This window comes from Mustela lutreola, chromosome 12 (genome assembly GCF_030435805.1).
Source record: "Mustela lutreola isolate mMusLut2 chromosome 12, mMusLut2.pri, whole genome shotgun sequence".
NCBI classification, from domain to species: Eukaryota; Metazoa; Chordata; class Mammalia; order Carnivora; family Mustelidae; genus Mustela; species Mustela lutreola.
Window position 1 is genome coordinate 4,733,544 of NC_081301.1, and position 13,365 is coordinate 4,746,908.

General features: G+C 47.8%; 1 protein-coding gene across 11 annotated transcripts in view; it reads right to left on the reverse strand.

Annotated features, from left to right (window-relative positions):
- Window positions 1-13,365, reverse strand: part of PRRC2B (proline rich coiled-coil 2B) — an 88,508-nt gene that overhangs the window by 38,316 nt on the left and 36,827 nt on the right. For all 11 annotated transcript variants that reach the window (XM_059141556.1, XM_059141561.1, XM_059141555.1 and 8 more), the window contains exons 6-10: window positions 10,526-10,669; window positions 7,753-7,994; window positions 7,172-7,293; window positions 6,597-6,739; window positions 1,264-1,354 (exon numbers count right to left, since the gene is read on the reverse strand). In XM_059141556.1, coding sequence (XP_058997539.1) covers window positions 1,264-1,354; window positions 6,597-6,739; window positions 7,172-7,293; window positions 7,753-7,994; window positions 10,526-10,669 — 742 coding nt within the window. The remainder of the gene's footprint in view (window positions 1-1,263; window positions 1,355-6,596; window positions 6,740-7,171; window positions 7,294-7,752; window positions 7,995-10,525; window positions 10,670-13,365) is intronic.

The window sequence follows — 13,365 nt, forward strand, 5'->3', positions numbered from 1 at the left end:
AGAAGATCCTTACCCACTCCCTCTAGAAGGACTTTTAAGTAAGTAACATGGAATAACAAAGAAAAAGACTTGCAGACTCAACTATGTAAACATTCAGTTATTGACAATAAAACTGACAAAAAGAAAAACATCAAAGCATTAATAGCAAAACAATATAAAACACTAATCACATTTTAAAGGAGATACAGTAAGTCTAGTAAATATATGTACAAAGGAAATAGGCAATCCCACACAAAGGAAAACACTCATAATTGCTGGTATCAAAAATTAAATTAAATTAAATTAAATTAAATTAAAAAGCAAATTAAAGCAGCCATAGGTACTATTTAAAAAGTACTAGCCGGGATACAAGGGTCTGTTAAACATCTGCCTTCAGCTCAGGTCATGATCCCAGTGTCCTGGGATCGAGCCCTGAGTCAGGCTCCCTGCTCAGCCAAGAGTCTGCTTCTCCTTCTCCCTCGGCCCCTCTCCTGCTTGTGCTCTCTCTCCTCCTCTCTCAAATAAACAAACTCTTTCAAAAAAAAAAAAAAAAAAGGTACTAGCCAAAGAGTCTGGCTGGCTTAGTTGGTAGAGCAGGAGACTCTTGATCCCAGGGTCATGAGTTTGAGTCCCACATTGGGGATGGAATTTACTTTAAAAATAAAAGTAGTTGCCAATCAATCTATTGGTATTATGACAAAAACTAGAGGGACCAAAGTACAATGAAGTATTTTCCAAAGGGCATTACAGGTAAAATGAGTCCAATGAAATGATTCAAAAAAGAGAAACGGAATGAAATGGTCACTAAGCTCAGGAAAGGTGGCGTGCCCCACTTGCTGCTCGTCCCACCTCCCCAAAGATCCCTGACACGCTCTAGCACGCCAGTCGGAGGCTCTGGGCAACAATGGAGTAAAGGAGTTAGGTGAAGCCCGTTGGTTTCCCAAACTTGCCTGGCAGAGAGACCTTTCTGGGCCCCATATCCATAGGTCATCTGCGGAGCAAGTGGTGTACACACTCACTCGGGAAAACACCGGCACAGTGGTTAACACCCCCAGCGCTCAGCCAGCCAACCGTGCCGGGATGCACACCCCGGCTCCAGGCCCACACGGCTGTCCCATCCACAGAAGAGAAACGGTATCAGCCTGTATGAGGCTGCCCGTGACCAGGAAATGGACTCGGCAGGATGACCAGCCCACGGCTGCACCGATAAGCAGTGACACACGCACACTCGCGCTGGTCCAGCCCCGGGAGCGGCACTAGGAGCAGCGACGGGGGGGTCCTTACCACTTGGGCCTGCCGTCCTTCCCAACGTCCTCCTCCTCTTCGTCATCACTGAACTTCAGCTTCTCGGAGTAGTCCACTTCCTCGTGCAGGCCTACATCAGGAGCAGGGCCGGGGAGAGCGAGAAGCCAAGGCTGAGTGCCACGCTGGGGGCTTCCGCCAGTCAGGGCTCATACCGGCCCAGAGGAGAAGGAGGGCAACCGGGCCCGCCGCCACCGCAACAAACACCGCAGGTAAAGGGAGGGACCGCTCTGGGTTCAGGTGACAGCAAAGCAGCCCTGGTCGGAAGAGCCCTTCCACAGACAACAGTTCTTAAATCTGGACAAAATGTTTTACAAATGTCTTAGAAGATACGGAAGAGTGAACAAAAGAGCAGGCGAAACTAGATGGGAGTCCAACCCGGAAACACAGAGCCATGGTCAGTGGGATCTGTGAGCTGCTGCTGTGTCCTAGGGCACTCCCCAGCCCGAGGGGCTCAGAGTGCAGAAAGTACCCATCAGCTGACAAGTGGGCACACAAAATCTGGGAGATCCATACAGAGGAAGAGTATTTTGGCCATAAAAATGAATATGAACACACAGCTCAACAAAATGAATCTTTGAAACAGGCTCAGTGAAGCCAGACAGAAAAGGCTACACACTATACTGTGTGCTTCCATTTATAAGAAATGTCCAGAATAGGCAAAACCACAGAGACAGAAAGTAAATTAGTGGTTGCCAGAGGAATGGGGGGGGGGGGGTAGCTGGGAGTGGCTGCTGATGAATGGTACCGTGTGCTGCTTCTGTGGGCAGTGGAAATGTTCTGGAACTGGACAGTGGAAATGGCTGCACAAGCTTGTGAATGTACTAAAACCCACTGAATTGTGGACTTTAAAAGGATGGATTTAATGGTATGTGAAATTTGTTACATGAACTATACCTTTTAAAAAAGGAAACAAAAAGTCCAATACAATTATAAAGCCAATTTGATGAAAAAGCGAATACTATATGCTGTCTAGATCTTCAGTTTAAACAAACACAAATGGGTCAAAAGGAAAAGGATTCAAGAAAAATGCCACACCATGAAAACATAACACTACAGCAATGATCTCACATGGGACAAAAGGGACCCCCCCAAGACAAAAAGCATTTCTAGTGATAAAGGACATCTAAAAACAATACAAAAGGTCAATACGCCAGTCATAAAAATTATAAAATGTGCACATGCTTAATAACAGCTTCTAAATCAACAAAGCAGAAACCTGATAAAATTCAAGGGAGCAACATAAATCCACGGTCCCAGTAGAGAACTCCACACCTCATTTTCAGTAACCGAGAGAATCAGACAAAGGATAAGTAGGCAAAATCTGAAGGACACTTATCAACCACCTTGAGAGTAACAAAACTGATATTTACAGACACCTAACAACTGTACAATACGCATTCTTTTCAAATGCACTTGAACAGTGACCAAGACAGACTATGTCCTGGTCATAAAATAAGTCTCAGTAAGTTGAAAAGAACTGAAGCCATACAGTACATGCTCTTGAACTATGATGGAATTAAATTAGAAATCCAAAAAGCCCTAATAATGAAAATGAACAGATAAATAAAATAGAAAACAATCCAACAATGGAGAAAATTAAAGGTCAAAACTGCCTCTTAAGAGATGGAGATTGGGGCGCCTGGGTGGCTCAGTGGGTTAAGCCGCTGCCTTCAGCTCAGGTCATGATCTCAGGGTCCTGGGATAGGGCTCTCTGCTCAGCAGGGAGCCTGCTTCCTCCTCTCTCTCTCTCTCTGCCTGCCTCTCTGCCTACTTGTGATCTCTCTGTCAAATAAATAAATAAAATCTTTAAAAAAAAAAAAAGAGAGAGAGATGGAGATTAAAAAAAAGAACACCTCCTTGAATGAAGTGAGTAAGAAAAAGAGGAAACAGAAAATTACCCAGTTACTGGGGATGAAAGAGGGTCTAGCACTACAGAGCCTACAGATGCCAAAAGGAAAAGGAATGAGATCAACAACTTTATACCAATAAATTCAATTCAAAAGAAATGAACAAATCCCTTGGAAAATACAACTTATTAAATACTGACAAAAACAACAAAGGATATCTGAGTAACCCTGCAACTAAGCAAAAAAATTAAATTTATTATCAAAAAATGTCACCATCAAGAAAACTCCAGGGTCAAATTTTTCACTAGTGAATTTTACCAGGTATTTATGAGAGAAATAATACCAAACTTACAGAAACTTTCAAAAAGTAAAGAAGGAATGTTTTCCAACTCCTCTTATGAGCCCACCATAACCCAAGATCAAAACCCAACATAGATATTAAAAGAAAAGAAGATCAGAGACCAATATCTGCCACGGACACAGACACCAAGAACCTTAATAAAATATCAGCACACTGAATCTAGGCATACAAAAAGGTGGAGCTTATTCTAGAAATGCAAGGTTGGTTTAAATAGATAAATAAAATAAATTAAATTAAATAGTAAATAAATAGGGATGCCTGGATGGCTCAGTCAGTTAGGCATCTGCCTTTGGCTGGGGTCATGGTCAGTCCTGGGATAGAGCCCTTAGTTGGGCTCCCTGCTTTGCAGAAAGCCTGCTTCTCCTTCTCCCTCTGCCTGCTTGCGCTCTATCAAGTAAATAAATTTTAAAAAAAAATTTTATAAATAAATATCAACCAATCAATTAATACAGTACTCTTGATTACCAAAATAAAGGGCAAAAATCTTATGACGACAGACATAGGAAAAGTTATTTTATAAAATTCAATACCCATTCATGATTTAGAAAACAAAACACTCAGCAAACTAGAAATAGAAGGAGATCCCTCGATCTGATAAAGAACACCCAAAATCCTATAGCTGACATCGGATTTGACGGTGAAACACTGAACACTTTCTCCCCAAGGCCAAGAACAAAGAACCTGAATACGGTGAACTACAAGTACCACAATGCATTTAGGCAAGAAAAAGAAATAAAAGGCATATCATCTAAAAAGAAGATACAAAACTTCCCCTATTTGTAGGCAGAATTCTAAGAAATCAACAAAACCTGGTGAAACTGATCCAGTTTAATTCAGCAAAGTGCTTGGTACAAGTCCATACACAAAAATCAACTGTTTATATAAAACACCAAATACAAAATAAAATTACATTTTAAAAAATCAATGCCATTTACAGCAGCATCAAAAAACATAAACTAGGGCGCCTGGGTGGCTCAGTGGGTTGAGCCGCTGCCTTCGGCTCAGGTCATGATCTCAGAGTCCTGGGATCGAGTCCCGCATCGGGCTCTCTGCTCAGCGAGAGCCTGCTTCCCTCTCTCTCTCTCTGCCTGCCTCTCCATCTACTTGTGATTTCTCTCTGTCAAATAAATAAATAAAATCTTTAAAAAAAAAAAAAAAAAAACATAAACTATTTAGGAATAAAGTTATCAAAAGCTGTTCAAGACCTCCGTACTGAAAACTGAAACACAGCTGAGAAAAGTCAGACTCACCAAGTTCCCGGGTGGAAGATATTCCTGGGTATCAATGGAAGATACCATTTTATCCAGAAATAAATTCAACACAGTCCTAACCAAAATGCCTGTAGGCCTTTTGTAAATATGATAGACAGATTCTAAATTTATATGGGAATGAAAAGATTTTACAGTCAAATAATCTTAAAAAAAACAGTCAATCTTGAAAAAGAACAAGGCTGGAAAACTTACATGGCCTGAATTTAAGACTTACTATAAACCTACAGGATGAACAAATACATCAATGAAATAAACAGGGTCCAGAAATAGACCCACACTTATCTAGTCAATGGATTCTTGGCAAAGGTGCCAGAGCAAAATTCAACAGGAAGAGGAAAGTCCTAACAAGTGGTACAGAACCACTAGACAGCCTTACAGATCAGAACAAGCCTTGACTCTTGGCTTATGCACAAAAATTAATTCAACATAGACCACAGACCCAAAAATGAGAGTTGAAACTATAGACAATAAGGGGGTATATTTGTTGTCAAGGGGAGACAAAGATTTTTAGACAGGACACAAAAGAAATAACTATAAAAAACACTAATAAATTAAGCTTCTTCAAAAGAAAGAAACTTTGGCTCATCAAAACACAATGCAAAAAAAAAAAAAAGTGAACAGACAAGGCGGCGCCTGGGTGGCTCAGTCGGTTGTGTCTGACTCTTGCTTTTGGCTCAGGTTGTAACCTCGTGGGTCCGAGGATTGAGCCCCATGCCGGGCTCCGCGGTCAGCACGGAGTCTGCTTGGGATTCTCCCTCCCTCCCCTGCTGCCTCTTCCCCCACTTGTATACACATGCGCATGCTCTCTTTCTCAAGTACATAAATAAATCTTAAAAAAAAAAAACAAAAAACAAGGCAGGCAAACAATGGGAAAAAATATTTGTAAAACATGAAGTTGCAAATGACTCGTATCTGTGACTTGTATCCTACCACTCAAAAAAACAAACCACCAGTAGCCAAATAACACATGAAAACTTGTTCATCATCATTAGTCATCAGCAAGATGCAAATCAAAAGCACAAGGAGCCACCACTACACACCCACTACAATGGCTAAAATTAAAAAGACTAATCACGTGGAAGTGTTGTGAGGGCGCAGAGAAACCCAGTTCTCAAACCGTGCTGCCAGGAATGTCACCTGGCCTGGGCACCACGGGGAAAAGGTGTGGGTGGGTCTCACAGGCCCAACCACTCATCTTCCCTTTGACCTAACAATTCCACTCCTGGGTATTTGCCAAAGACAAATGAAAATATTATTCATAAGGGAACCTCCCTCACAAAAGGGGAGGCCCTGGGCAGAGTTAGGGGAGGAAGGCTGGCCAGCTGGCAGGGGAAAGTTCCAGAAAGTCTTGTCAATGGGAAATGTGCTACACACGTGTGTCCCTCTGTCAAAATTGCACAGTGAAGATGAGCACCTTTCCATGTAATTAAAATGTATTTGAAAGCAAATAAACAAAAAGAATTATAAGAGAAAACAAGCAGGTTGACAGACAGGGCATGGTACTTGCTGAAGCCAGGTGATGGGAAGCTGGGGCTCACTGCCCCACTGATAGTTTTGTTGAACTTTTCTATTCTAAAATGTCTTCTTCGGAAGTTAGCAAAACCTCCCCTAAAGCTAAGAGCAAGACCAAAGACCAACAGAGGACGCGGCTCGGTGCGGAAGGGACAGCCAGCGAGCACCCACGGGGGTGCACCTGAGGCCGCCGCCCGCCCCACAGCCCACGCCCGCCCCACAGCCGCCGCCCGCCCCACAGCCCACGCCCGCATGCTGACAGACACACACCCAATCAACTGCCCAGTGAGTGGCTCTGGCCCGGAAAGCCCTGAGACCCACCTGCCCAGCCGTCATCGGCGTCAGCGTCCAGGTCATCCAGGCCCTTCAGGTTTTCGGCGTTGATGATGGTGGGCCGCGGGGCCCGGCCCACCAGCTGCCTCAGCGGGCGGATGGGGCGAGTCGTGCCCAGCCTGCTTTCCTTCCTGATGAGGGCGAGAAGAGTAAAGATCTGGCCTCATGTCAGGCATACAGATGGAAGCAACACCTAATACTTTTCCCAAAAGTAAGTCCCACACTGCAAGGGCTCATAGTTGCATTTAACATTTGAATCGTCTCCTCTTAAAAGCAGCCTATAACAATAGTACACCAAAGAGGGGCTCTGCCTCAGTTTTACACACTCGGCACTAACGCCTAGGGCAGCAGCCACAAACACGTTCCAGAACTTCAACTCTGTCCCAAACGCACAAGCCCGGCCCGACCCCGTCCACCCCACATACCCTGCAGCTCGAGGCTGCTTTCCAGGCCCGCTGCGGTCTGCAGAAGACAAAGCGCCTCCGTACATCAGCCCGTTCCCTCGCGCAACGCCCCCTAACAGGGGCGCGCTCCCCACGCAGGACGTAACACAGAAGCCTTACCCATCCTGGTCATTCATCTGGAACTGTCTGAAAGGAACACGGGGTGCAAGACGGAGCTGGGGAAGGGGAAAAGATCCTTGTTCCACTGGGCCCTGGTTCTCTGCTGCCTGCGGTGAGCACATCTGAAACATGACAGCAATGAACAGGATTTTCCGGTAATGGCGCACATGCCAAATTCCACTTGCATTCGTGTTTGTTATAGAAAATGGAAACTGGGAAGAAGAGACAGGGTGAGTCTTGGAGCTGCCCAGTTAGTCCTACCCCCGTCTCCCCCATCTCTTTCCTGCCGTCAGGAAGTACACCAGGGGACTTGGGGAGTCATAGGCATGCCTGCCTCTCCTTTTTCTAAAGAACCAAGGCTCAAATAATGTCCACATCACCAGGGAAAGAACGCCGAAGACCCTTAAGATTTGAAAACGGGAGAGAAAAACGCAGAAGTAATGCAAACTTCCAAGGTAGGGCACATCAGGCCAAAGACACCGGGAGGAGAACCGAGGTGGACATTCAACCACTTAGAGGAGGTTCTGCTGGACACGAGCAATCCAACTTCGTGGGAAAAAAATGCATACTCTGAAACTTACAAAAGCAGGAAGCATGTCATGGTATGTAGGTGGGTGGTATACATTTCCCACGAACTGTGAAGCCCCTTTGCGGACAGGCTGAGCCGGGCGGAGACAGGGGTCCTTAGAATCGCTGGTGCATGCCGAGGAGGGGGCTCCGTCTCCCGCACTCGAGTTCCTGCTGCCCAGCTCAGTTGGGGAGGCGCTCAGAGACGTGGCAGAAATTATGTTTCGCCCACCGCCCTCCCTCCAGCTTGTCACATCTGGAAATTGAAAGGGGGCAAAAGGGTGGGGGGACAGAGGAAGGGGGAGGAGGGATTGTGTGAGGTTCTGAAGGTCAAGAGACCCCCTCATTCACCAAAAACAAAAAACCCAAAAGTGAAGAGTCGAGTCAAGTGGTTGAATCTGTCAGGGAAGGTGGAGGGCAGGCACCTGGCCAGGGACTATGAACTCGCTGCGGGAAGTCTGATTGTAAGAGAAATGCCAAACAAGGTCCACTCACAGAGAAGGCAAGTATAAACAAGACATGGTCTTCCGTTAATTAACAGAAAGCACACATACCCACAGATCTAACACACAAAGAAATCAGGACAGCCTTGATGAAAATAGCCTTGGGCTAATTTTCCCCACAAACACGGACCATCAGAATCAGCACTAGGCTCAGCACCGGGCTTTACGTTAAAACTGGAGTAAGTCCTGGGACATATGGCTGGCTCAGTCGGTATAGCGTGTGACTCTTGATCTTGGGGCTGTGAGTTCAAACCCCATGTTAGGTAGGTGTAGAGATTACTTAGAAATAAAACCTTGAAAATTGGTCTCAGTCCTGACATGTTTCAACAGTTTGATCATGACAGCTCTGGTCAGAGATTCACAGTTCATAAGGTAAAACAAAGCCCTCTCCCTGCGAGTTGGGGTGTGGAAGGGTCTGTGGACTGACATGTTTCACCGTGACAGCTCTGGTCAGAGATTCCGCAGTTCATAAGGTAAAGCAAAGCCCTCTCCCTGCGAGCTGGGGTGTGGAAGGGTCTGTGGCCCTACCCACCAAGCCTACACCTCCACTTGTTCCTGCTCCGGCTCAGGGGTCTCTCCTGCAGGTCCCAGACCGCAACCTGCCAACCCATCTGTCTGTCCCAGATGAGGTTTCCCACTGTCAAGTTTAACAAGCTCTGGGGGAATCAGAGGCCAACAAGAAACCAAATGAGCCTGACCCTTCTCAGTCAAGCACAAGGTCCCCGAGTACTTGACCCCTAAGAGAAAGAGACACAGCATAGGAGCCACAAAACCAGGGTCGGCTCCCAGCAATTCAACCACCTTGAATGCAGTCTTGGGCGAGGGCTTTGGTCACCACTCTGGCCACATGTGCTTCAGATGGAACTGATCCCAGAAGCTTCTTCTAGGTCTAATTTTTTTTATAGTCCTACAAAGCAGCTTATTTTAATCCCAGAAAGCTACAATGCTTGGCTTGAGGAATTTGGTGACATTCTTTGGAGCTGACAAAATAACCCAGCACAGGCCACTGAGAAGGTAGCATGCGCCATTAAAGTGTCTCCTCGTGAGGACGTCGTCTACAGGGCATCAGTTCTGATGCTGGGTGCCTTGCGGATTAATGAAGACAAGAAGACAGAAGTCCCTCGTGTTTCAAGACCTAATCAAGCCCTGCCTTCCACCCTCCCACACCCAAAAAAGAACCATTTCAAAATCTCTGGTCGGAAATGATGAAAAATCTCATTCCCGAAGAAAATCTTAAATCTCTGACCACTCAAGGCCTTTAAAATATATATATATATATATGTGTGTATATATATATTACCTACAAGTACTGCTCTATAATCCTGCAACTCCCTGGCCAGACCCCAGATGAGGGGATTGTGGAGACAAGTCCTAGGCTGGGTACAAACAATCCCCAGCAGGGCACACTGAAACACAGACGCTAACCTGGCTGGAGATGGAGCAGGGCTGGCAATCAGACTTTTTAACAAACTCCGCGAAGGCTCCTGATAGGATTTGGCTCGGTTTAGGAACCCCTGGCTTAGAAAACAGGCTCCAGGGGCACCTGGGTGGCTCAGTCAGTTGAGCATCTGCCTTAAGCTCAGGTCAGATACTGGGGTTCTGGGATGGAGCCCCATGTCAGACTCCCTGCTCTGCTCCCTCTCCCTCTGCCTACTTCTCTACCTACTTGTGCTCTCTGTCAAATAAACAAAATCTTTTAAAAAAGAGGGACGCCCAGGTGGCTCAGTTGGTTGGGCAGCTGCCTTCGGCTCAGGTCATGATCCTGGTGTCCTGGGATCAAGTCCCACATAGGGCTCCTTGCTCAGCAGGGAGCCTGCTTCTCCCTCTGCCTCTGCCTGCCTCTCTGTCTGCCTGTGCTTGCTCGCTCTCCCTCTCTATCTCTCTCTGACAAATAAAGAAAATCTTGGGAAAAAAAAAAATCTTTAAAAAAAGAAAAAGAAAACAGCCTTCTGAACATCCGGGACAAAGTGAACGGGCCCTTGGTCTGTCTTTGCCATGAGCACCTGAGCAGAGCAGCACGAATGTCTACTGATGGGCGGCGGGGGGGGGCGTGTGGAGCAGACAGGCCTGGCTCAACCCGGAGGAGGAGAAAGGAGGAGTGACCTGCAGACCAGCCTAGGGAGTAAATCGCGTGGAGGCAGGGAACAGGTTACAGGGTCAGTAAGCATGCCTTCTGGGCAGAGAGCCTGGGGCCCGGGAGCACTTCTAAGCCGCAGAATGGCAGAAGGAGGCAGGCAGTCCGCTGTTCCCACACGTGCCCAGACAGGGAGCGCAGTGCACTTACTCTGAGGGCGGAGGCTTGGTCCTGGCCCATACGACAGATCGAAGACGCCCCTTTCCTTGCCAGCCTTGTCCTGCCCTCCAGCTGCTTTCAGCGTCGGAAACTCCTCGGGAGAGAAGGATAACAGTCGGCTTGAGCCCCTTAAACCTGCCGAGAAAAGCAGAGGACTTGGTGAGGGGCAAGAACGCTGTTGGCCTTAGCAGCTCTGAAGGTCGGAAGCCACGCAGCCTGCGCAGGCGCCGTGTACTCCCCTAGGGACAAGGAGAGCCGGACGCAGATGGCCTGTAGGGGCTACTGCTAACATGGCGCAAGGGAGAGCAGATCACAGCCGCTCCAGCCCAGACCCTTCCCCGCTCCTAGAAAAGGGCGGTCTTCGGGGAAATCAGCCAAAGGAGGTCAATGGCTCTCATGTAGAGGTAAATCCACCAGAAGGTGCCTGTGCCCCCCTCCGGCGGCCTCCACCCCAGATCTACTCTCGTGAACAATAAACATTTCACTCCTGTGATTCTGGGGTCTGATCCTTCCTTGGCTCTCCCATCCACTCCCCAGTACTACAGGCTCCTCAGAAGAAACCCTTCTTTAACTTTCTGGGAGCCCTTCCCCGCACTGAGCACCGGGACCTGAAATCATCTTTCGGATGAATGCCTCATAACAAATGGTGCATTTCAGGGTCCAGAGGGATCTGATGCTTCTATCTGGACCAAATGCCCAGCACCCTGTAAACATAACACAACAGTCACGGCACGCCACGTCCGACTGTGACGTGCCTGGCTCCCTAGACGACCAAGTCCAGTTCCCCCCAAGTACTCTTCCAGCAGCACTGGCGGACCCACAGACCCATGCACTATGGCTGCCTGGGCCGGAAACATGGGATTGGCGTGGACGCACGAGGCAACAACTCAATCACAACCCACTCAGTGAAAAAATCTAGGGCCACATAAACCTGCTGGGGTGACAAGGCGACACATTCTTCACCGAAGATTAACCTGAGAGACAATCTCCAAGTGTCACGAAGGAGCTCTGCTGCTCTGTGAAGGGGGACCTCGACTCACAGAGTCACTCAGGCATGTTAAAAAACCACTGACAAGGATGAAATATGAAAGTCTTACTTTAAAAATACAGATCTGAATCTTAAAAACACTCCATACTTTTCCTGCCCCAGCAGTCCCAACGGTCTCACTCCACGCATGAATTAAACTTAACCTTCACAGATAAAAAAACAAAAAACATAATCTCAATGAGAGCAACAGCATTCCGTAAGGTGTCCGTGCTCGAGGGGTCCGCCGCCAACCCCAGGGCTACGCGTTCCCTGTGTGCAAACCCGAGGTGGGGATACTGGGGACTTCTCCAAAGGTCCCAGGCGGGACCCTCGGTGGTGGTGCGGGAGCCATTGAGCCTCCGCCCTCAGCCTGCACCCCACAGGCCCCGGGGAGCCGGTGCTGGTGGAAAAGGCCTGACCAGCACCTTCTACACGGGAGGGTCTGCCGCCACCGAGAAGAGCGATGCAACATTCACAAATGATTTTGTCACGTTTTGGAATTATTTTCTGAACCACGTCTTATTTTTTATAGGAAACAGAGTCACAAGGTTCAAAAGCAGCCTGAGAAAGGCACAAACGGATGAGCCCCCAACACTCCCACCACCCCTTCCAACACCCCAGAAAACAGGCCGCTTCCAGTTCCACTCCCTCCCCTCCTGAGGCTCCCTTCCAGACTCTTCTCTACTGCACAGACATGCTTCTGAAGTGTATTTTCCCTCATCTCCAATCTTTGCATGAAGAGTAGTAACGTACTGCACGTGCCACTCTGTACTATCCATCATTTCTGAATGTACCACTGCCAGATCCGTGTAAAAGGTTTTTCCTGTTGGAAAGCAGTATTTCATTAAAGCACCAAAACTTGGTGGACATTTCATGTGACTGTCTCCAGTCTTCTGCTCTTACAGTGCTGCACGAAGCATTCTGTCCGTGTGTCATTTCGCACACAGGAAGCGTCCCTCGAGGCAGACCTCCACAGAGCGGCAGGCACGGCCAGGTCGAAGGGCGGGGGTATCAGTGCCTGGACGGCGGCCGCGCAGCCCTCCGCGGCTTGTGCCAACTTCACTAGGATTTTTTAACCTCTGTAGTTCTTTTTTCTTTAAGATTTTATTTATTTATTTGATAGAAAGATAGATAGAAGAGAGGGCACAGGCAGAGGAGCAGCAGGCAGAGGGAGAGGGAGGAGCAGACTCCCTGCTGAGTAGGGAATCCAATGCCGGGGTCCTAGGGGGCTCCATCCCAGACCCTGGGATCATGGCCTGAGCCAAAGGCACCCCTGTAGTTCTTTCTATATACAAATTAACACATCTGATCTACTTTTAAAAAGTTCTAGCCTCCCAGGGCACCTCATCATGAAGCCTCTACCTTCGGCTCTGGTCATGATCCCAGGATCCCGGGATCGAGCCCCACATTGTGCTCCCTGCTTGAGGGGAGCCTGTTTCTCCCTCTCCTCCCTGCTGGTGCTCCTCTCTCACCATCTCTCTCTCTCTCAAATAAATAAGTCTCTTTTTTAAAATTTCAAGCCTTATATATAAAGACTACTGTGAAGACAATCTAGCGAGTGCACTTGATAAAGCCTCTTTAAAGACCTAATTGTAGGGGACTGAGATACTTGCTGCCGCCCTCCCCCTGCCGTCCCCCACTCATCAGCCCCCTCTACCTCATCCAGAGACTGGAATCCTTAAAATGCCTTCGCAGATGGGACCCACGCAGGCCGAGCTCTCGGGCCCCGAGCTCCTCTGAAGGAGCCGGGACTTGACAGCACGCAGCACGCTGCTGACTGATGTGTCACTCTGCACCGGAGACT